At 40.2% G+C, this 25246-nt stretch overlaps 1 protein-coding gene across 5 annotated transcripts in view; it reads right to left on the reverse strand.

Annotated features, from left to right (window-relative positions):
- Positions 1–1288: 1288 nt before the first annotated feature.
- Positions 1289–25246, reverse strand: part of PITPNB (phosphatidylinositol transfer protein beta) — a 64771-nt gene continuing 40813 nt past the window's right edge. For 2 of the 5 annotated variants that reach the window (XM_038575523.1, XM_038575521.1), the window contains 4 exons: positions 23533–23610; positions 9837–9947; positions 8105–8227; positions 1289–3331 (listed from right to left, as the gene is read on the reverse strand). In XM_038575523.1, coding sequence (XP_038431451.1) covers positions 3281–3331; positions 8105–8227; positions 9837–9947; positions 23533–23610 — 363 coding nt within the window. In that variant the 3' untranslated portion in view covers positions 1289–3280. Of the gene's footprint in view, positions 3332–4519; positions 4606–8104; positions 8228–9836; positions 9948–18248; positions 18507–20231; positions 20336–23532; positions 23611–25246 lie in introns of those variants that run through there. The other 3 variants (XM_038575522.1, XR_005379346.1, XM_038575524.1) reach the window with 3 other exon arrangements.

The raw sequence follows: 25246 nt of genomic DNA on the forward strand, positions 1-25246 counted from the left end.
TGTCGGACCGGGGATCTGAGAAAGGCAGAATGTTCTCCTTCCAAGTGGTCAAGAACAGGGAATTCCATGCGGACCCCTTGTTGATGCAGCTGCTGAGGGGACAGGGACAGAACGACTGTGTCTCTTCCTTCCTCAGAGAGGAGACGTGAGGAGGTGGGGCTGTGGCACCGCAGCTTAGCAAGCTGGAAACATGGGGGGGTAGGGGGGAGCTTTATAAAAGCCAAGTGTTGGGTCCCCAGTGATTTTAGATCCATTAGGAGGCAGTCTGGTAAATAAATGGAACAGGAGGGAGAGATTGCACTGAAAGGGGCGCAAGGTAGGCTCGGGTCTCTATGCTCAGGGCTCGACTGACCCTCAACACGGCAGCCGGGCACTCCAGGGCTCCGGGAGAGGCCAGAAGGTGCGCCTGGCCCCACTGCACAGTGCCGGCCCAAGAGCAGCACCCCAGCCTCCTCGGGTCTCCACTGCCCTGCCCAGCTGCCTAAACGTTTGCTTTCGCATCTGCACGATGTCTAAGCTCTCCCTCCTACTGTCCTACTGACCTGGAGTTCTTCTGTGCATGTGTCTGTCTCCCATGCGGGACTGTGTGCTGCTCTGATTCATCTCAGTGCCTTCGGGGAGACCAGAGAATGGAGCCTTGCTGCTCAACATCCCGAATGACAGGCTGGCCCCGCAAATGCAGACACTAAGTCTGAGATAAAACACTGAGGAAATCACCTCAGGAAACAAAGGAGCGCCCAGAAATATAACATTCTGCATGCATCCAACCGTGTATCCGGCCACCTCCCAATGCTGAGCAGCTCTAGAATGTAAGACAGGACCATGAGAAAAGTGCTGTGAGGTGTCTGAACACAGGGGAGCGGAAAAGGCAATGAGAGGTGAATGAAACGCTGCCCTAAACTGAAAAACTACCATCTCGAGTCAGAGGCTGATGACAAAATCCCTACTGAGTGCTTCTAGAAATACTATGGGTTGTCCATATTCTTCCCCTTGAAACAGAATTTTAAAAAAACCTCTGAGACTACTAAATAACCCGTCTTTAGTTTTCTGCTTAGCTTTTAAAGGCAGAAAATTATCTAAGAAAGCAAACTAACAGGTTAACGTGGCATAGGTACATCTCAAGAACAAGAGTTTGGAGTGAAAAATTTACAAAAACCACGTTTTTCCTTTCTTGTTCCCAGAGTAGCAGAGCCAAACAGAATTCTTGAGAAAGTGGCAGAGAAGTAAGTGGTCCACAGTATGCTGAACCAGACGTGGCATCGGGGAAACAACCACTCAAGCACACAAGTGGCATTTTGTGATCAAATTTATTTTTTGTTTCAATTTCATTTACTTTGTTTTACTGTAATTTACACAAGAGACTGCCAAGTAAACTAGATATTTTACATTCACCACGCATTCCCTCAAATCTCCACAGTTGTTAGAAAAACATTAGAACCCGTGCACCGGGCATGGATTTCCATGGGCGCCCACACTCCCAACGATGCTACAGATGCCAGTGAGAGTTAAGTCCATTAAAGGAGAGGGCGAGACTCTTTATTTCACAAAATTAGCAATAGTCTTCCTTGCACCAAACATTTTGCAGACAATGATTATGCTTTGACAACACCTATCTTACAACAGCGCCCAGAGAGTAAACATCAGTCTTGATCCTGAGTACACGGAGGACGTATGCAGTGTGGGGTTCGGAGCCAAGGCTAATAGGGCATCATGGTGCGGCAGCGATCCTACACACCCTTGTCTGACTCACTGCCACCACCTCGGTGGAGCCACGGGGTGTGTGGGAAAACGGGGAGCAGGGCGGGCAAGGCTGTCAGCAAATCAGATTACAAATGTGATAGGACTACAGGGGCCGGCGTGTTGCAGGAGGGACGAGGGGTTCAACAAGACAGTTTGTGACGGGAAGGCTTCAACAAGATCACTCTGGCCAAGCTTCCAGGACTGACAGGAGAAAAACTGGATTCGGACAGAGAAAGCTGATAAAAATCATAACTCAGCTATGGTTCCTTTCTTAAAGAAGGAAGAAGAGAGACGAGGTGGCAGCGGCTGCTAACCAGCATGTTCATGACACTTACTCATGACAGGTTCCAATGGCATCCTACTAGAGAGCACCTACCAGTGGGTGGCACAGCACTGGCTCCTCAGTGTGGCCTCCTAGGCAAGCAGACCAGCCAGTGCTGGGTGCTGCAGCTTTAATTCCTCCCTGCTATCTCAAAAAGGCAGTGCCTCCCCCACAGGCTGTATTTTAATATGAAAAGAGCAAAAAAAAAAAAAAAAAGAAAAAGAAAAAAAGAAAGAAAGAAAAAAAAGTCATCACTATCTGTATTCTAGCGTGTAAGCTGTGAGGAATCTAGATCATTTGCATAGTTTCCAAGCTCTAATTTCAGAAAACAGTCATTTCAGAAACAAGACTCCATGGAAGTGCTCTACTTCCAAGTTTTCCTACAGCCTACGATGCTATGAATTTCTTCATCAATTTCTTTGTTTGCCTAACAGGAGCCTGAAAATTCTATAGTGTTTATTATAAATCACAAACTGTCATCTCCTTTTTTTTGCTAGGTTTGATGTAGAAAAATACTTGAAATTTAAAATACAAAAACCCAATAAAAATCAGAATTTTTTTTAAAGGATTTTTCCCCCCTCAGGGCAAACAAGTAAAAATTGGCCAGTAACTATATTCTTTCCTAATAGACAGTGTCCAATTTGAATTTAAGATAATAACCATCCAGAAATAAATCGTTATAAATACATTCAGAGTTTACATTTCAGATTCATTGGAATACCAAAAGATTTTGAATAAATTTTTCTGTGGGAGTCTGTTTTTGGGACTAAAATAAAAATCTGTAAGAGACTGATTTAAAAGAACAGAAAAGTAATAAAAGGCTATATATATATATTGGTCCACAATTTGACATTTATGAAACATACCAGCTAGTATTACATTTGCAGTCAATTTGTCCAATAATGGTATTACTCTGATAATTATTAAAATCTGTTCCAGGTATATATATTGAAAATATTTTCTTTTGCATTCTTGCTGAAGATAGGTACAGTACTTTGGAGAAATTGTACTAATCCTTTCAGTATGTTTGTATGTACATATATACACAAGTGTGTGTATTCTGATCTGTAGCTCTACATGCGTTTTATATACAGCTACAGATATATACACACACAAACATATATACACACGTGGTTGGGAACCTGTGCGTGTGAGTACATCATCACAAGCACACGTCTGGGAAACGTCAACACTGCAAGACACTGGTCAGATTCTTCTTCACTCATCACTGGCTGCACTTGTTCCCCTCACTTGACCTTGATTACGTAACTGTAAGAAAAGTGAGAGACAGGGCAATGTGTTAAAACACAGAGACACACAAAAAATGTCGTTGTGCTACATACATTCTCCAGAAAAGGAAAAAAACCCCTCAATGTGGCAAAACTTTTGCCAGATAACGTACCCCAACTACTCCATTTTAAGAGTTTATTCTCTTGAAGATTTTGGTCTCACTAATGGCATAACATTTTGTTTCATCAGAGGGAAAATAAATTAATTGGAAGTGGAAATAAGTCACAGAATTAACTTAAAGTTAACAACTTAAAAAAAATTTTTTTTAATGAACATTATATTTAAAGAGCGGGCTCTGGAGGAATCCTAGCAGAGTTCCTTCATTCTTATTTGTACAACTGCTTGTGTTCACACCTGAATACCTCGTTTCTCCCCCATTCCATAATTGGAGAATAAAGAGCAGGGAGCACAACTGAGGGGGCAGTAAAGAACCATAGCAAGTGAGGAGTGTTCGGTCTTGTTCTTTTCCTCAATACACACTGTGGTGCAATAGCAACAACTGGTGGCAGTGGACCATCCCTCTGTGCTTACTCATGCTGGCTTTGGCATGTGGGGTAGATTCTGCGGCTCTTTTTCCCCTCGAGGAAAATCTCTTATCTGAGCATATAAATTTGTGTTAGGGAAATGAAGCCATAGAAATGTTTTATAGTAAAAACCAAGGTATATTTAGACATATTAAGGCTAACTGTAAAAGGTAACTGAAGATTCAACATGAAGGAAGGCATTGAGATGTTCAGAAAAAATTTCAACCACAATGAATCACTAAGGTTGGCCCTTCTGATATGGGATGAAGGATCTCTGTTTGGTTTGAAATGTTTTTATTTCTTTACTAACCATATATGGTCCTACTGAGAAACAGGTCAATTAACTGGCCATCAACGAAGAATCAGCTGGCTTCTAGGACACTGCGTGATGAATGAGCATGACTGGCAGTTGGTTTCTGGTTCTAACACTAACAACTAACTGGAGTTTACTAAATTCAACCTGTTCTACAGATAAAACTCTTACAGAATAAGAGCTTAGTGTCCCATGTCAATCTTTAAAATATGTATCTCTTTAAATTCTAAAAATTAAACCACATTTAACAGTCTCTGCTCAGCAAGTTAACTACCCGTTAACCAAAGGTATTGGTTTTTAAACATTCTTTTTACCCGGGTCTTCACTTACACAGTTTGATATTGTCTCTGACCCTACAGGGGACTCATCTAGACATCAGCAGCCGACGTGCCTCGGACGGAACCCTTCTTACGCATCTAAACGTAAAATAAAATCATGAGCTGCTGAAATCACAGACTCTAAATTGGGTTAGTAAGCGAGGGCAGAAAAAAGATCCAGAAAAGATTGTGAATGACTGCTGCCTGTTCATAACCACATCCACACTGAGAATGACATTCTGAGGCTTCTCTAGCAATGCTGGTCTAAGGAAAATCCTGCAAGAGGCTTTTCTTACAACAGCACAAAAAATGTGTATCTATTCTTGAATCCAGGAAACAAAACCCTGCAGACTGATGATATGAAATTATCAAAGACAGCCAAGGGGTAAATGAACTGTTGTTCACCAATACAACGTGAGAAAATGCCCTGACAGTCTGACTTATATTTTCAGGTGTGGCCACCTTTGCTGCTTCTGACGCTGGAGTGTCTGAGAGGAGTTCTTTATGGGAAGTTCATTTAAAAGAGAAAGGACAAAAGGAAGAACAAGTGAGCATGGGAACGTATGAGAAACAATAAAGGACATAAAGATGCATCAGAAAGGACAGGCATTAGTAACAGTAGACTACAGACGATTTAAAGAAACTCAATGAGAAAATCAGAAAAGAATGGTCAGAAAAGGAACAGATATTGTAATAAACACATTTCTAGACCTCAACACTTCTCCCCGATCCCCAGAAGTGCCAGTTGTGAACAAATAGGCAGAGAGTTTACCCCCAGTACTTCCTTAGCATCTGAGTCTAACCCCTATTTCTCTTCAGGATTCCAGGTGGGGGCATTTCTGTCATGCCTAAGCTCTCAAGATGCTGCTCCTTTTCTCCAGGGCTAAAACCCCTTTGAAAGAAACCCAAATCTTAAAATATTTTCGAACTAAGAAGAGAATTACAATGTATCAAACTCTATCAACAGGACCTCAAGAAAAGGGGAAATCCCTGGGTGGTGGTGAATACTTAGAAGTCGTAAGCCTTGTCAAGAGGCAGGTGCTTTCTGGGTAGGCGCTTTGGCCTGCTACTGCCCAGAGTCTGAAGATGCTCACAAGTCAACTATTAGGGCTCAAAGCAGCAGCAATGTGTTGTGGAATAAAGCACTCCCCAATGACCCAAAGCAAAATAACTTAAATGAATTTTACGTTACAATGATCAGCAGAGAATGCTGTAACTGCCTTGAAATGTTTTTGAAATATTTAACAAACTCCCATGTATCCCAAACTCTGAACCAACAAAAGATTTCTACCAATGTCATGTGAGAAGTCAATCTGAGCCACGCAGGTACACCAATGACATCTTCTAATAAACGGGGCTTCTATGTAACTACTTGTGTAACTACTTGTCTACCTTATGGACGTGCATGGAGAAGCAAGGAGCTGAACCTGCAGGCCTGCGGCAAGAGATGGGAGAGAGCATCCCCACCTCCTGGTCAGGGCACTCACTGTGTTTATGCTGGGAATACTCTGTGCCCTGAGACTGAGGACCCGGGAGGGAAGGAAGGGTACTCTCCTGAGGGAAGAGGTCACAGCCAAGTTCTGTTCAAGGGGCCCAGAGATAGGCAGGGTTCAGAGCTCAAACTAGGGAGGGCTCCATCCGTCACCCTCCAACTATGACCTCTTTTCCTCATGCTATAGACAGTCCTCTTAGCATAAAAAGCAAAAGCAAAAGCAAACCTCCTTCTTCCAAGTTCAAATCAAGAAAAATAAGCATGTTTTGTTTTATCTCAGAACTGGTAAATCTTTTTTTGAAGATACCAAAGTTGTGCCATGAGTTTAGTATCAGAGAATGAGTATCATCATGCTGCCTTCTTTTCTATGTTTAGCTGAGCCTAGCTGTTCAGAGGGGCTGGAGACAGCTGGCAGGTCTCTGGAGCCTAGACCACCTAGAGGGAGCAGAACAAAGCAAGGCAGGGGAGAAGGGACTAGCACTGGGTAGGAGTACGGTGTTTTGAGAAGGGCATTCTCAAAGCACTCCTGAAAAGGGAGAGACAGAAGTGGGAGAAGGGGCATGGGGAAAAAAAGGAGGAAGTACCCACGACTTACTCTTGCTGGTTTAAATATTAGGGGCCAGCCTAAAACTAAAGGGGTGAAGGAGAGTCCTCCATGCTTGCCATTCTATCACCACACTTCCAAGATCCAGAACTCAGAATCATACCATTAATATGAGAAACAGAGGTCAAAGAGGCTTCTATTGTCTGGCCTAGAAACCAAACTCCAATTTATAATGTTGTCTCCATGGTAAAACATATCCCAAATTCCAAAAAATCAACTTAAAAACTTTTGGAACAAAATCCATTCATAAGTTGGAGACTGCCGAAAGTTTACTTTCTGTATAAGATAAGGTTAAAACATTTTATTGCCTTATAAAGAAAATACGTCCTAGTTCTCTCAGAAGGTTTGTATAAAGCTAATTAGAAGCAGATCTGCCGTAATCACCAAAAGTAAGCAATTTTAAACACAGATTCTTTATGATGCCGTGTGCCAGACAAATAGGTTTCCTTCTGTGCCAAAGAACCTGATTTGCTGCCATTCTCCTGTGATTAAGTGGAGGTCCTGCCTCACACACAGGCGTTTGTCAAATACTCCCGCCTGCACGACTTCCAAAACTGGGACTGCTGGCGGGATTCTGGATGACTGCATGGAAACCACTAGCCTATCCCGGACATTCTTTGGGTTCACTTCCCCCCAGGAGGGCCTTACTTTCAACTGAAAAGCAGTGTAGCCCAGAGCAAAAGCAAAACCAGACACTAAGAGGAACCAGACACTAAGAGGAAGTGGGAAGAATCCATCCCTAGCAGAAAGGGGGCGCTCACAAGATGCAGGGCGGGAACTGGGGTAGGCTTTAACTGTGAAACAGGGCATGCGGATCCCTGGCCCAGGCATTACCTCAGTTCCTGCCTAAAGCTTAAGAAGAGCTAAGGAGGGCAGCCTAGGTGGCTCAGCGGTTTAGCGCAGCCTTCAGCCTAGGGTGTGATCCTGGAGACCCAGGATCGAGTCCCACGTTCCTCTGCCTCTCTCCCTGTGTGTCTCTCATGATTAAATAAATAAAATCTTAAAAAAAAAAAAAAAAAAAAAAAGAAGAGCTAAGGATTCAGTGCTAGCTGTGGGAGGGAAGCTGTGATAATATGGCTAGGCTTCTCTACCTAAGAGGGAAGTAGGACTTACAGTACCAGCATCAGTAACTGAACAGTGACAACAAAATGAGCCAAAAGGCTATTTAGTCTGATAAAGTGAGTGCCTAAAAGGACTGTGAACCAGGTACCATCACAGAGAACTAATGCGTGACAAAGAATATGAAACCATTGGGCATTTAACAGGTAACCAACTCTACATCAGTAAAGCTCTAGGCTACTTTCATAGAAGCTGCTCAAGAAAAGAGAATGAGAACATGTGAAGGGATGTTAGTGTCTAGGAAGCCTGATTTTGAGGAGGGTAATTATTTAAAAAAGCTCTTAAAGACCCTCTTCTTATTCCTAAGTCTACACTTACTGTAAGCATGCACACAGTTTTAGAAAGGAGAAATGAGAGAATTCCCACAAATGGCGAAGTCTTACTGTCTCTAGTTCTTTCTGAGTTTCATCCTCCATTCTCCTAATGTCTTCCATTGTCAGATCAATCCACTTGTCAATCCAACAAAAAAGTTGGCGATGAAAGTTTGTAAATATCCTTTTTTCTTGCTATTAAAACAAAGAAGAAAAGTAGTGTAAGACAGCAAAAATCTAAGGTTAATAACATATTAACTTTCTACATTCCAATAACCCATGCAATCTACATATACTTGGTTTGAAAAGATCACTTTGTCAATTAGTGGAAATCTTAGTTCCATCCCATTATCATTCTGTAAAACAAAATAAAAAGAAAAACCTCCCTGTGAAATGTGAAACAATCTTTTCTTTGTAAAGGTAGCACAATTTATTAGGAACTGAAAAAAATGTGGTGCACACATTCTATTCCAACATAAACTCCTGCTAGATCTGGTCTATTTTTACTTTTTTCTAAATCTCAGTGACCAAAGGTCAACTCGATTTCTTCTACTATAAAACTATACACAGTCATTCTTAATGTCTCTGCAATTCAAAGGAATACTGAGGTTGAATATAATGTGTACTGAAACAAAAGAATCCGGAGTTCTATGGAATAAGATGCTTACTTAAATCAAGAATTATTACATACTCTCCATCAATTTTTATACTCCCGTCTTACTGTCACTATATACACACACACATATACATAACCATGTAAATAAATGAGTGGTTTTAATTGCTGCATTATTTAAATTTTACTAAACTTTCCCCAAAAGAGAGAAAAGACACTAAACAGTAAGTACTTTAATACTTTTGGACAATCTTCAAATCTAAAATTTTTTTCCAAGAACAGAAGGGACTTCATCAATTACACGTGTGACGAACTAGATTGTTAATCTATTACTATGATCCAAGAGGAAGGAAGGAAGCCAATATTTACAGAGTGCCTACCGTGGGCCAGCTGCAAGCAGGCCCAAGAGTAATCACAGTTTCCAGAACATTAGGACCCTTTTAAAAAAAATGTCAGAGCAGTTCCAGCTTAAAAGTAGAAAAGTTATGGTGGAACAGACATGAGCAGTTGTGGGTTCAGAGATGTCCCAGGGGCTTCTTTATAATGACGACAGAAAAAAACAGTCACATCACAGGAGAAGGAGACACCGAAAAAACCCTCCATATTTCCTATGTGTTTACAACATGCGTATCCATTTCTACAGCTCTTTCTAGATCAAACTGTCCATGTTACTTTCACTTTAATAAAGAAGACATAAAAAAGAAGTAATCAGAATCTGGATCCTCAGGTTCTGCCGCCCTAGGTTCAGAATATAACTATTCTCAGTAAGGACCTCTAAAGAAAACAAAGTGTTAAAGTTTATGTCAAGAGAGGAATGCGTGGAGGGGGTGAGTGGGTGACCAGCTGGGCTTCCTTCAGCAAGGAAGGCCTGGCCTCTCCCTCCAGCCAATGCCAGGATACCAGGTCCTCTGGGGGACATGCTGTATATGGAAAGGGCTCTCTACGGAACAGCTGGGCAAACCATTGGGAAAGCACTCTGAACAAAAAACTCCTACACTCTTCTCAAAAGAAAGCCCTTTAAAACCTGCTGGCATCTGTCTTTGCTGTTTCTAGGGAGAAAAAAAGAAAGGCAGAGAGGAATTATACAGGGACAATACCTTTTACCTAATAAATGAGAAAAAGCAATGGTAACAAAATCTCCCATTAATAAGCTACCTAAATTTAAGTCACTGCATTTTGAACAGCCTTTACCTTCTGAATGAAGTTTTCTACTTTGCTTTGCAGTCCCCACCACTTGAATTTGATGGTCACCAGCTTATAGGCACACATCTGAGGACAGTCAGGGTTGTTGGCCAGCTCCTTCTAGATGAAGAAAATTGAAAAGGAGAAATCGTGACTTTAAATATTTATGTTCTGATGAAAACTGACTGCCGTGTAACGACATCACAGACATACATGAGGAAAAGTACAATCTCATATGCGTTTAATTTGGGTATCTGGAAATTCAAAATCATTTTAGCAAGAGCAGTGGTATTCCCCTGCTACAAACCCTCCTTCCACAGACTAAGTTACTTCCTGGCTCTACAGTTTAATAGGTGCATTGTTCGGCCTTACATTACACTGTTCAGATTTCATATTAAATACCAAATGCTATCCCCATCGCATCAACAACAAGCTTGGATACGTCAGGGTTCTCCTAACACCATTAGTACACTCCCACCATGGATGTGTTGACGCACACTGAAGAGCAAAGTGTACTAGTTGTCTGTGTCTTCTAACACTGGCACGGGGAGTGGTAGTGTTTATTAACTGAAGTATTTTCCCTGCAAGGGAGATCTGAAAAGGGATGCAACAAGCAGCAGAAACCATCTCCAATGACTGAGTGTTTGAAGGCAGTCCCATGCATCCGGACTTGAATTTCTACAAATGATCCTACCTCATAGTCTAAATGGCAGAGTCGGAATCAAACTAAGAGATGTTATGGTCAAAAAAAAAGGGGGGGGGGGGAGGGAGAGAGGTTGAGGGCTATCTGGATTAAAAGAGACTAAAGAAGTAAAATATGTCTATAATGTCCTTTCAGAAAACAATATTAAAAAGCAATTAGAATTTGAAACACCTCAGATTACGTCAACCTAGGTTCAGCCAAAAAACTTTTAAACACACATTTGTGTACAGAGAGGGGGAGAGGGAAGGAGAAAAGAGAAGAGGGGGACAGTGAAACACTAACAACTGGTAAATCCAGGAGGAGATGGCTTGTTCTATTCTTTCAGTTTTTTTGGCTAACTTTGAAATTTTCATTTGTAAAAACTGGGCAGGGGGTTGCGACTGACGGTATTACTGTCCATTTCTGTGAAACTTAATATAGGTTTCTGCCTTGAGAAGTTCAGTGTACTACACCATATTTATTTTGGAGGAAGGGTTAAGGAGGGGGTGAACTAGGAGCTTCACATGGGTCGTCTAAGGTGCATGTGCAGGAGACTGAAACCCTCCTGGGCTGACCCAGGATAGGCTCATGCCATGAGCAAAAGCAGACATGGGCCTGCCTCTGGAGCTTATGGTTGCATGCAAAGCAGGTACATAGCAAAGGATCACGGACCATGGAAGCAGACTGCAGGCAGGATCTGGGGAAAGGGCCATTCTGTAAACTCTCAGCCCCAGGGCTGGGGTACTTAGAAGATGAAAGCTACCTCTCAGGACCCTTGTGGGGACTCAGCAAAACAGTGTGAGCCTCGTGCTTAATACATACTACTTCCCCCTCTCCTTTATTCTTTCGTAGAGCAGGAATTACCAGTTTGAATTTGCAGAACAATTTTAAATAAAACTATTAAGAGTACAAAGTCATGTGCAACACTATGGGGGTATTTTTTAGAAAAGATTATCTTTAAAAAAATAAAGCAGATTTCTAACAAGGGTTCTTCCCCCTTCTTCACCACTGTTCTCAGTTTCAGTGCACACTCAAGACACTGAAATGCCAGCATCAGTCACACTGTGTGCCACCATCCCTTCTTATCAGCTGCAACTGATTCGCACATTCTCCTTTCAGTGAGTTGTTCGTGGCAAATATTCATTCCATTCAGCCATATTCACATATTCACATATTCAAATATTCAATGTACATTCAAAAAATGATGAATTTCTAGGTTGTATTCTAAAACCTCAAAATTATTCATTTGTGCAATCATAGCATGAGACCACATTTCCCCCCAATCCTCAATAATTTCAAGTGAATTCTAAAGACAGGATAGATGAAAAAATTATTGGTATTATTAATGACTTCAAGTTCTATAGAGTCCTATATGATTGATCAACTTTTCTCAGAATTTCTCTTCTGCCGTAACATTTCATCCTATTAATGAGCTAGTACGTGGATTAATCAATGGGGTACCACCATAAGCATTTAAATGAAAACATTATATATACCACAAACTGTCCTTGTACAGGTTGAGTTCTATGGCAACCCAAGAACTTGGTTAGCTGAGCTCTATTTTCCCTCCCATAAAACAGAGTACTAACATTAAAATTCAGCATGGATGTGTACGTACACAGCCACAAATACACAATCTCATACGAACAAGTTTAACTCAGTATTAACAGGGCGCCATTTAGGGATGCTTGGGTAGCTCAGCAGTTGAGCATCTGCCTTCGGCTCAGGGTGTGATCCTGGCATCCTGGGGATCGAGTCCCACATCGGGCTCCCTGCAAAGAGCCTGCTTCTCCCTCTATGTCTCTGCCTCTCTTTCTGTGTCTCTCATGAATAAATAAATAAAACCTTAACAAAAAAAAGGGGGTGCTATTTACAACCCTATCTGTGCTAGGTGTTGTAAGAGAACACAAAAGTGGCTAGTAGAGAGAAGAGAGTAATTACATGTGTATAAATAACAATTAAACTACTATCCTTGGTGCTAATGATCTCTACCAGAAGGGATACCCTTCTGTTGCTATGGCCTTGGCCTGAAACATTTGCAATTCCTCCTCCCTCTCCCTGACCTGCAGCCCCACGCACTTCAGCTGGGCTCCTATGTGTGGAAGTAGCCAGTCAGCCTTCCACAGGACACAACTAGCTTCTGAGTGCCCAGTCTCACTGAAATTTTCATAAGACTCGTCTTTCAGATTTTTTTCAATAAGCCATGAGCCAGTGTTGAGGTACTCTCTAATCCAGTGAGTGTCACTGAAAACTTTCATATGAAACACAATTTGTGTATGTGAAAAATACAGTTCTTAAAATTGTAAGATACACCTGCTAAATAGTAGTGTTGGACTAGGAGTAAGGGCACATGGGCTGCAGTTCCCACTATGCAAAATAACTTCTTATGTAAGGTGGGTAGGATCCTTAACCTCTCCGGGTCTTACTTCTCTGTCAGTAAAAGGAAAAGCTGGGCTCAACTTTTTATCCTCCACTGAAGTGATACTAAAAGCAAGGATGAGTGAACTTAGTTCATCCAAGGTCAGGGATGGCCCAGGGCTACAGGTGGTATAAGTACATGTCCTTGACATGTGATGGCTTGTCTTAGTATTTCCTTTAATTTTGCACTTTATTCTATAATGGGCTTAGTGCAACATCCTCCTGCCCATGCACTTAGACTAAATTTCCTTCCCTGGCGGAGAACCTCTGATACACCACTGATTAGCCCTAGGATACCTTCCAGATGGAACATTCTATGGTCCTATTAATTATGGGCTGCTGATAGCTTTGTTCTGAAACTCCAAATCACTGGACACCTTGTGCTAAACAAAAACCCTGGGCATTTCCAGAATACCTACTCCCCAGAATTCTACCATTTTATAAAAACAGCAGGATGAAGCATGGTTCTAATTAAAGAGTAAGATAAATTTAATATAAATATGCCCATACCACACTTGGACTCCAAGAGTAGAGCATACATACATGACTTCAAAAATTACCTAAGTTTGTTTCTCACATTCTTTCTAGTGACTCTGACAGTCTGTTCAAATCAATTAAGGTAATACTGGTAATTTATAAACTAACACTGCTCTATAAAATTTAGTTTAAGTGATGGGTCAAAATGAACCTGTTCTCTGAACCATCTTCCCAAGATCCCAAATGTATACTCTAGTCTCATTGGCTTTTTGTTTTCCATACAACTTACAAGTAATTATTAAGAAAAAAAAATTCAAGGAATATGTACCAATTAAAAAACAAGCAAATGAAGAGCCTGCTGCCTTTATTTCTTGGCCCAGTTCTCTACAGTATTGACACCTCACAGCATGAGGCACAGAGGTGACTTACAGAAACATAATCTCAAATAACCACTGGAGAAAGCTGAGACCACAGAAGCTATGTATTTTTTCTTCAAATATTAATATATATGTGATATTTAAGATTTCACTCAGTTCTGCTTCTCCTCTGCCTATGTCTCTGCCTCTGGTCTCTCAAGAATAAATAAATAAAATCTTAAAAAAAAGATTTAATTCAGTTTATAAAATGACTCATGCAATTCGCCTTTTAATTTGAGCTATGTATGGCCTTAAGACTAGTGGTTAAAATAAAATATGGCTTAAAAATTCTCCACACTTTGGGGCTGGCTTGGTCGGAAGAGCGTGTGACTCTTGGTCTTTATTTAGGATGTAGAGTTTGAGCCCCATGTTGGGTGTGGAAATCATTTAAATAAACTTTTTTTTTTTAAGATTTATTTATTTATGATAGACAGAGAGAGAGAGAGAGAGAGAGAGAGGCAGGACACAGGAGGAGGGAAAAGCAGGCTCCATGCCGGGAGCCCAACGCGGGACTCGATCCTGGGACTCCAGGATCGCGTTCTGGGCCAAAGGCAGGCGCCAAACCGCTGAGCCACCCAGGGATCCCCTAAATAAACTTTTAAATAGAATGCCTAGATGTGATTAAGTAAAAGGTGAAACAATACTTTTGGCACCACCTTCTTGGGGTGGAATCTAACCCCAAGTCATTAAAGTCTTAAAGCTGTTCATTTTCTTTGTATACCACATATCCTTTAACCTGGTAATCCCACTTTCAGAAATGTATCCCAGTTCATCAGGTAAGGAAACACTATATTCATAATTGCAAAAATGTGGACTTAATGGTGAAGTACTTTGTAAGCCTTCCAAACAATGGGCTACTATGCATACAGCCATTAAAACCCATGTTTTCAAAGAATACCTAATCATGTAAAAAAAAAAAAAAAGCATAATATGAAAAGAAACAGGTATCTATCTGTGCATGGTATAAACACTTAGTAACAAAACTACATAAAAATCAGGAAATATCCCTAATAGCAAAAATTAAGTGGTGACACTGTAATTGGTTTTTACTTCCTCTGTGTACAATTCTTTTTTTTTTTTTTTTAAGTTTATTTATTTATTCATGAGAGACAGAGAGACAGACAGACAGGCAAAGACACAGGCAGAGGGAGAAGCAGGCTCCATGTAGGGAGCCTGACATGGGACTCGATCCTGAGTCCCCAGGATCAGGTCCCGGGCTGAAAGTGGCACTAAACCACTGAGCCACCACCCAGGCTGTCCCAATTCTTTATTTTCAAAACCTAACAAACATATATCATTTTATAATCAGAAAAGTCCATATATTTCAGAAATACATGACAGGAGTTTTTGCCCTAAGCTGAGTATTTTAGGACAAAAAATTACTTTGCCTTAAATTATCTGGGTACTACTTCACATCTTCATTCTTCTTTGACTGTAAAGAATCTAAATGTTCTCCTGCTTCTTTTCATTTTGATGTTTAATAAAAGCTAAACAAAATCAAGCTAAAAGCTAAATTAAGATCTTAAATACATAACTTTAGTCTACTCCATACTACATTTTCCTAATCTTAAACTTCTGAAGTGAAAGTGAGCTACATGTGCCAAGCATAAAATATGATATACTCTTCAGTTATTAGATTCTTGTGAAAAAATGTGTAACTTTAAAAATGTGAACAATCTCAATGGGGCAAGTATTTGGGACTCCACATTCTGAGGAATGTTCTAGGATCCAAAGAACCCAAAGGAGTTCCAACTTGTCTGCCCAGCTCTCAGGAGGCTCAATGGGGCAGAGCAAAGCTTCTTCTCTAGCCTTAAACAATACAAATCTTTTCCTGCTCTTTCCTTTTCATCAGGTTAAAAAAAAAAAAAACCCAGGTAAATAAAGCCAAAATCCAAATTCGGATCATTCATACATAATTCCACCATAACCCAAACTTAACATTCCCTAACCTAAAGCAAAACAGGATTCACTCTTTTCTATATCTAGAAGTAAACACAATTTGGCTGATAAATAGGAGTTGCACAGAGATTAAAGCATGAAAATTTAAAAGAAAAACTGAAAATAAAAGGTAAAAGCTGGATGGTCACCAAAAGACAAGAACAATTAAGAGTTTTATAAAATGAAAACCCTAAGCTAACCGAAGAACCCCAAATTATGACTCATCTCTACATAATTTAAATTTCATCTGTAAAAGAGCAAGCACAAGCTAGTTGCAAAAACGTTTCCAAAATTGTATTTAGTTCTGTGTATTCACTGAATTCCTTACATTTCATGTTTCTAACCATAAATGAAACCCCCATACTCAAATTGTGTTTTTAATTTAACAACGCATATTAGGTTACTCTGAGGTATGTGGATTAGGCCTGAGGGAGAGTAATGTATACTGGAGCCACGCAACAGAACTAAACAAAACACAGCGTGTTTGACTGTAATGGTGAGCAATCAGGCCACGTTATCCACAAGAACTAGTTTCTTGTATCTGTGACAAATAAATATAAACAAATGTAAAAGACAATTAGAAAAAAACAAAACAAAATGAACCCAAAGGCATTTTGGAAACGCATTTTCTGAAAATGTGGTCCTCTTGTAGTTCCACGCTACATGTTAAGTCCACACACTTTCCTACTTAAAATGCATTGGGATGGAGATGGAATTGGTATGCGCTACAGTTAATCAGAGTTAATACTTTGGAAGGACACAGCAGTTTCTAGTAGGCTCACACTGCCTCCATATTTTCATTTGTCAATTTTAGGCAATCTGAATGCTCAATTTCAGCTGTTGATTTCATAATGTAAGTTTCCAATCCAGATTTCACTAAGAAAGTTAAAAATAAATGCACTGCTGGGGCTGTTGCCAGTGCATGCATCAGTAAATATCAACAGAAGATTACAGAATATATGTGAAGTATGTGTACAGAAATTTCAAGCAAAACCCGAATTCCCCACTCAGCCATACTACCATTCCCTCAATTTTGTTTAGATTTTGGTAGCCATTTGGACAGATCTATAGTGGTACATGGCATGTTCAACATTTGGATGCTTTTTTGTTTGTTTGTTTGTTTGTTTGTTTAAAGCAGTTAACTTGAATCCAGCAAATACTTAACTAAGCCTCTCCTAGGAACAAACCTTTGTGCTCGCCAGTGCCCCATATTAAGTAGGTCAGACACAGAGCCTATGGCTGAAAACCCAGTAACAGGGGACAAAGGAGGTGGGGGGAGGAAGACAGGGTGAACACATAACCCACTACTCTGATGTGAGACACACAAAGTACCACGAGAAAGGTCACCAAATAAGGACTTCAGTAGGATTCAGAGGTGGAAGATTCCTATCTGACTGGGCAAATAGGAAATGTTAAATGGAGTAAGTAAATGTGAAATCAAAGTTCAAAAGATTAAACCAATCACAGATTAAACTAATTTCATGAAAATAGGCAAAATAAAAATAAGACAGGAAAGCTTATGTCCTGTGGCAGGATAATCAGTCACATTTTCCATGTCTCCAAACTTCATATTTTTGTAGCTCACACCCATTTTACTAATCAGAACTATGACCTATGTGCTTCATGCTTGTGTCCAATTACTCCAGGAATGACACTATGTACAAGTGAAACCACAGGCTCACCCTTCAGATAATACTCATGAAGAAAACATCGTCTCTGACAGCGTCAGTAAGAACTCTGCAAGGGGCCCATCCTGTCAAATCACCTCTCGAACTCAAGTAAGACACTCCATCTGTCCACGCCTGAATCCTCTGCTGCCTGAGAACACAGGCATTCAGTATCCAAGATAAGGTGAGAACTAATCATGTATCACTCCTGGGGCACTTGGCTTTTTGAAGACATGGAACAGCTTTTTTGGTGTCCTCTGTAGGTGTTGGATAATTCATACGTACTGTTACTTTTTTTTTTTTTTAAGATTTTTATTTATTTATTTATTCATGAGAGATGGGGATGCGGGGGGAGGGCAGAGACACAGGCAGAGGGAGAAGCAGGCTCCATGCGGGGAGCCTGACATGGGATCTGATCCCGGGATTCCAGGATCATACCCTGGGCTGAAGGCGGCGCTAAACCGCTGAGCTACCCGGGCTGCCCTATTTTTTACGATACATTAAAAACCTAGTTTCCAAACCAGATGCTCAACAAACACACACACAAAAAAGCCATGTTTTAGGGTCTGTTTTATTATACATTATCCACAACATGGTCTAACCAGAAACTAATTATTAAGTCTCTTTATGTCACCCACTATAGGTTTTTGAAAGTGAGATTATAAGGAGGGAACATGTTTTAAATGTCTTCACAGCTTTCCTGGTACTCACAGCCATGTCTAGATGAAGACAGGTGAGCACCTTCAGTCTGTCTCCTTGGGGAGCTATCAGTGCTCACCAGCCTCTTGAAGACTCTCTGGGCTGCTTTCTTGCCAGCCTCTATCTCAAAGAGATTTCCACAATTGAGATGTAACTTCTCCCTCAGCCCCACTTCTATTTTTCCCCATCTCTGGCCAACAGGACCTTGAGGTATCTTTACTTCAGGCCACTGACAAGCAAGGCTCCCACTTTCTTTCCACAGATGTGAGGCAGAACGGAGCCTTTCTCTTCCTGGGCAGGGAACAAATAAGCATTCCTATAATCCACAAAGATGGCTGTCCTCCACTAGCTTGAAGGATCCAGAATAGCCTCTCTGGTAATTCTAAAATGAATCCAAAGTAGGAGTGAGCAGGTAAACAGCATGACATAATGTTGCAAAAGCTCCTACTGCCAGAGCTTTTGCTCCAGACTGGAATTAGAACATTAGAACATGCTTTTATGGTTAGAAAGAGCATATATGATATACATATAAAGAGGACATAAAACTTATCTAGAAATTCTAATTTCTAGATCAACATCTGCATTTGACCTGATACACCGTACCCCAACGTTCAGACACCGGAGAAGTTTCCTGAGACATAGCAAGCACTCTAAGGGCCAGACACTTTGGCAAAGCATTCTACAAAGACCTTTACAGGCATGTTAACTATCTTATATATGTAGACACAGAAGCTTAAGTCTTCATGAGGAGTCTGGATTAAATGAAGAAAGAAATGAGGCTTTGCTATAGGATATAAGTGACACCATAATCTTCAAAGATGGTGTTTCAATTTGTTAAAATGCCAATTCTTCAGTTCAGAGGAGGTAAACTGGAAAGTTAAAGGAATCTACTTTAATTCCTTTAATTTAATTTTAATTATCTTGTGATAAGCCATTAGAATGGGCAGTCACACCAATGTCACACTACACACAAAGCCCTCAAAACCAAAAGAAACCAAAACATGCACACATACACAGGCATGTGCATGCAGTACTATAAAGAAACATTTAAATTCCTAAGTAATGCACAAATCTACTTTGAAGCAAAAATCTTTATCAGGTATTAGTATAAGAGAATCATTTAAACATTGAACACTACATAACAAAATAGAATTCATGTGCTCAGATTTTAAGAATGATCTTTTACAGGGAAAAATGAATATATAACTAAGGTCCCCATCTCTGGGTCTACAAACTACAGTTCTTAAAAGATAAAAGGTATGATACAAAGCATAGGCCAAAAAAAAAAAAAGAAGAAGCCTATGCTCTAATCCTTTTGGAAAATATGACAATCTACTCCCTGGCACTCCCATGATCCCCTACTAGGAAAGGCTCTCTAGCCATTTTATGTGGCCTCTGCATTATGGCTGACCCAAGAGAAGCACTCATTAAACACACATAACCACAAGGGGTAAGGACAGGTGAGTCAAGATGGGTTTGAAAACTCCCAGATACTAGAAAAAGTGAATCCCTGGATACTAGACAGAGAAAAGGAATAACTGTGTCATAAATAGAGTAGCTTATGCATTGATCTAATCAACGCCAAGAGATGATGCAGCTTTCCATTCCCAAAGACCAAAGCTTTCTCTGCACTGGGAATGTGACACTCATTAACATTCAGTCCTGGCAACAACCTTCTGAGGCAGTTACAATGTTCCTCCCATTTTAGAGATGTGGAAGCCCAGGCCCAGAGCTAGGATTAAGTTACTGAAGTCACAACTTGTAACACATGGGATAAGGGAATGGATTTCACCCACAGATTGAAAATGTACAACTGACCATTGAAAACGTACAACTGGTATTAAAAGCAATTAAATTCTGACAAATACCATGAATACAGAGAGCCACACAAGTGCCTTCATGCAACAGGGCATAAAAGATGCAGAGTGGTAATTGAGAGTCACGGGCTTGAGTCAGAAATTGCTATGTCTCTGCACATTACTCATCTCTGTGCCCACCACTGAATCAAGTGCTACGGAAATGGGAGACGTCCTACTGTTTCTCCTACAACTATTATCTGTGTTTCTGACCAAGTTTCTCATCTATATAATGAAGCAGTTGTACTTACCCCACAGGAAGGTCATGAAGATTAAACACAACCTTGCATAGTGCCTGGCACCAAGGAGAAGTTTCTTTTCCACTCTCCAGTCTGGCGCAGACAAGCAGTAAATACTGCAATAGTTCAGAAGGAACACACCAGTGTGGGATAAGTAAGACAAAGTATCAAACAGATTATAGAGCTTGCACTTAGTACTGAATATACTTTTGAATGTATTCTTTTTTTTTTAATATTTTTTTTCTTTTTATTTATTTATGATAGTCACACACAGAGAGAGAGAGAGGCAGAGACACAGGCAGAGGGAGAAGCAGGCTCCATGCACCGGGAGCCTGACGTGGGATTCGATCCTGGATCTCCAGGATCGCGCCCTGGGCCAAAGGCAGGCGCCAAACCACTGCGCCACCCAGGGATCCCTGAATGTATTCTTTTAAGGTGAGTTTCTCCTGAGGGGCAATGGAAAAGAAAACTGAAAGGTCAGGGTGGGATGGCACATAGAAGGCCTCTGGAGCAGCTATGGAGCTACCAAACAGCTCTGACAAAGGAATGTTCTGACATATACTTTGGGGTAAGCGGGTCCAGAACAGGATTTCTTTTTCCTTTTTACCCTAATTACCATGTACTCCTTGCCTTCTCTCATATTTTAGAAGTACCGAAAACTGCAACTATCATCCAGTACTACCCTCAGTGCCATGAGGACTATAGTTACTGACAAATGGGGCCAATGAAGACAATTATAGGAGATGCTCAGAAGATTAAGTCAGTCCGTAGTTTTCTCTATGTTGTATTACCAGCTACTGTCATCCTTTCTACTCTTTATTTTCCTTCAGAGGACTAAGCAGATGTTATAATTACACCAGGTCCCCCTTATCCATGGGGAATACATTCCAAGCCCCCCCAGTGCAGGCCTGAAACCAAAGGCAGTGCTGGACCATATATATATATATATATATATATATATATATATATATATATATATATATATATATATTTTTTTTTTTTTTTACTGCATATATATATATATACACACCTATGACCATGTTCCATTTATAAATTAGGCACAATGAGACACAACTAATAACAAAACAGAACAATTACAACAAAATAGTGTAATAAAAGTTACACAAATGTGGTCTTTCTCTCTCTCCAAGTATCTTATTTTACTGAGCTCATCCTTCTTGTGATGATGTGAGATGATAAAATGCCTACTTGGTGAAATGAAGTGAGATGAACAATACAGGCACTGTGATGCAGTGTCAAGCTACTACTGACTTTCTGACATCAGAAGGTCAACTAATTCCAGAATGCAGCTGACCACAGATAAATGAAACTGTGGAGAGAGAAACTGCGGAGACAGGGGACTACTAGTTATTTCTGGGATCATTCAGATTCCAGAAATTCAATGAAATTCTGGGATCATTCAGATCCCAGTAATTCAATGAAATTCAGTTAAGCAATAACTCCATTTATAAGAGTAGCTACATCCACCATCATTTGGCTAAATAACCAAGAGATAAATGAGTAGAAAGGGATTACTATCAGTCAGCATCCTCACAGAGAAATAAGCAACTGCCCCCTCCTTTCTCTCTCCCTCTCTCTCTCTCACAGACATACACACACACACACACACACACACACACACACACACACACACACTGGGGGAAGACTGCAATAATGCAACCTGAAAAAATGTAGAATTCACATTATTTCTAAAAACTAAACCTATTCTAGAATTTTAACCACTAATGGATGATAGAAGATAAGGCAATGTTAGTTAAAAGGATAAAAATTATAAATAAAAAAGGAATAAAAATCATATTCTAAGTTCTAAAAGGTTGGAAATTAGGCAAAAATCACAGTGTCAAACTACTTGTGCTGCCTGTTTTGAAACTGGGTAGGAGGTCCAACAGGAGAGACTGGAGCCCAAGCCTAATAGCCTACCACACAATGAGCATCATCCTTTCAAGTGTACACTTGAAAAGTTGACAAAGAAAATTTGATGTTTAATACACCTCTGAGTCTCAACTTAGGGCTTCTCTCTCTATTCCCTGTAAAAGCATCACTAGTTAGAATTAGGACTTGTTGGAGCAAGATGGCCTTCTAGAAGACAGAGCTGCCTTAGAGGTGGCCAACATGGCACTTTTTTCTTTTGGAAGGTCAGGTTAAATCCCAAAAGGGAAAGACTTCTCCTCAGACAGGGAGAAGCTAAAAATCGGAAAAAGGTTGGGGAAATTCTTTAAATCCACTGAACTAAATTTAGATCACACATACTGAATTTGTTCAGTATTTTTTAAGTGACATATCACTTCAAGGCAATTAAAATTAAAAGTCTCTGGTCATAGCTATTCAATTGGGAGAATCTTGAACTAAACTCTACCCAGAGAACAAATGCAAAATTAAGATAACTATGAATCATTTCCTAAAGAATAAAGTCAGACCCATTCTTCATTTTAGCTGATGTACAAGTCTGCAAAAACAGTTATGTCACCCACAGAGAACCACTCAATGGGTTATCTGTAGAGCTGTTACAGTAATCAATCCTCTATCTGTAAGCAACAACTAGCACCCAGATATCTTTTATCGATGATCAGTGACAGGTTGAAGCATGAACAGATTGGTTAACCAGTAAAAACATATTGGTAGGACTCTGCTTTGGGTATGTTTAGGTTTTACTGTTCCCCTGCTCCTGTCAAATTAACTAATAACTTGCTATCACCACATCAAGCCTTACTTAGGGGTGTGTCATTTAGTTTAGTGGTTATCTTTAAAATGCACTATATTTCTATAGCAATTTATATGATTATCTTGATACTGCTTTTCTTACTTCCATGAATAAAGTAAGGATGTGTTCTTTATTAGAAAACGACTACTTGCCATCAAAATTGTTCTCTGGTGTCCTGATTTCCAGAATATAACTATTAAGAGGCCAGGAACATGAGCTCAGGTGAAGGGAACTTGTTCAGTTTTTACTAAGACTAAATTTAAACTATAAACCTTCATTTTACATGGATTTTTGTACTGCTTCAAGTCTCAAAAGAGAACATTACAATCCCCAAAGACTAAATCACTTGTCTCTTTTAAGAGTTATCAGAATAACATTATGCTGAAAGTGACAGTCTGGCTACGTTCTGTTTGTTAATGCAGCACAGGCTTGCTGGCCAACTGCAACTGGCTGTAAGTCCTTATCGCAAATAAAACTATTTTTGTGCCATTTCTATTTTTCACTTAAACGTCACCAGCTCTTCCAGACTCAGGACCTGTCAAGTGGTCTGTTGCCAAGACTCTGCCTGTCAGAAAGGTCAACATCCAGTACCTTCCAGTTGGGTCCCAAAGGGCCTCTCTTGGTCTTGACTGACTGGAATAATGCTGGGTCTTCATCAGCTTTGTAGTCCTGCAAAGCAAAACAAAGTCAGAGGCAAAGAAGAAACCCAAAGAAAATTCTTTAACCTTGCCAGAACAGCTACTAACATAGGACAGAAACTGACTAGACTTACTGTGCTTTTGTGTAAAAGTAGGAAAATGCTTCATTAAGACATTAAGTTTTTGGTTTGGTTCTCTTTGCTTTCTACTTTAAGGCAATAGGACTACATAATATTTAGTACTTAAAGTCTTGATGAGCAAACCACTAGTTACTGAACAGCTATCTCCAAGAACAAATCTTCCCACATTTAACAGTTTCAACATTTTGGTATGTGTATTGTATAGACATATTCGAGAAAAAAAGGTACCCATCCTGGTTCTGACAATACCCATAGATGATGACCGAGAGCGACTACTGTGGCTGAGAACGCAGATCAGAACTATTGATCCTATGGCACCCCTGATATCTTCCACGCTGGGTCTGTCCTGGATGCGTCAATGATGTGAGGCCAGACACCTATAAAGTGCAAATCCTTTGGTCTACTCATGGGAGAGGGACTGCACTCCAATCGCAGTCCCTTGTCAGAGAAGTCAAGGGAAGGGTTTATGACTCCAAGATGGGACTACCTCAGTTATATCATGTCACAGGGCCCTAAAACTTAGCTTTTATGCAAAGGTCTAGTGTGTTTCAATTCTATTTCCCTAACATCCTCTTCCATAAAAAAAATGGAGGAAATGAGAGAAGTAAATCTTTTTAAACCATCTGCTTTACAAAAGTTCTTTTGATTACACGCATATATACCATACACACAATCTAGCAACAGGAAAAAACTCCCGCTGAAGAGCTAACGTCCAGATTTAGAAAAAGAAAGGAGTTTAAATGGTACCAGTGAGCAGAGGTCAGGTGGGGAGGTGAAAATTCTACAAAGGGAGAGCTTCTGCCTTCTCCAGTAGAATTTCTGAGCCAGGGGTCCTTCATGGCATTTATGGAAGGACCGACCACATACTTTGGGGAAAATGCCCAGACAAGTCAAAGATGAAAAAAATCATTGTTCTAGAGATAACAGTAAGCACCGAACATACTCTAAAGCATAAGACACACTTTCACACATCAAAGAAAATGTGTTGAGAAGCAGCCACTCAAGATTCAACACTTACTCAGGAAATGCACATGATATGTCAATTCCTAAAGAAGTTATAGGTAAATTATGTGAAGAAGGAAAAATGTAAGGTTCTAGTAGAAAACAAAACTTCAAAAAGGCCCCAACAGCGTGCCATAATTACCACACAAGCAAATTTAGCTGGGTACACTGAGTCTTAGTGCTTTAAAATACACAATGTGGTGTAACCACAGGTATTAGGTCAGTCAGCATTATCCAGGAACGATAACCCAGGACAAGCAACCTGCAAGGAGTTGGAAAACTGGAGTTACTCATGTGTCTGGGCACATCAAGAAAAGTTCAATTACTGTCAACTAACACAAATTCTTAAATTCCAATTTAAATTTACCCTCAAAACTAACAACTTCACTGCTAATAAAAGTACCAATTGGACAGACGGTCTCAAGACCTGGGTTCACAGTGCAAAATTGGCCATCCTGCTAGCATAACCATGTAGTGCCATAGAACATTTTCTCTAGCTCTGAGGCTTAGAACTGAAACCTAGAA

Source organism: Canis lupus, chromosome 26 (genome assembly GCF_011100685.1).
Source record: "Canis lupus familiaris isolate Mischka breed German Shepherd chromosome 26, alternate assembly UU_Cfam_GSD_1.0, whole genome shotgun sequence".
Lineage (NCBI taxonomy): Eukaryota > Metazoa > Chordata > Mammalia > Carnivora > Canidae > Canis > Canis lupus.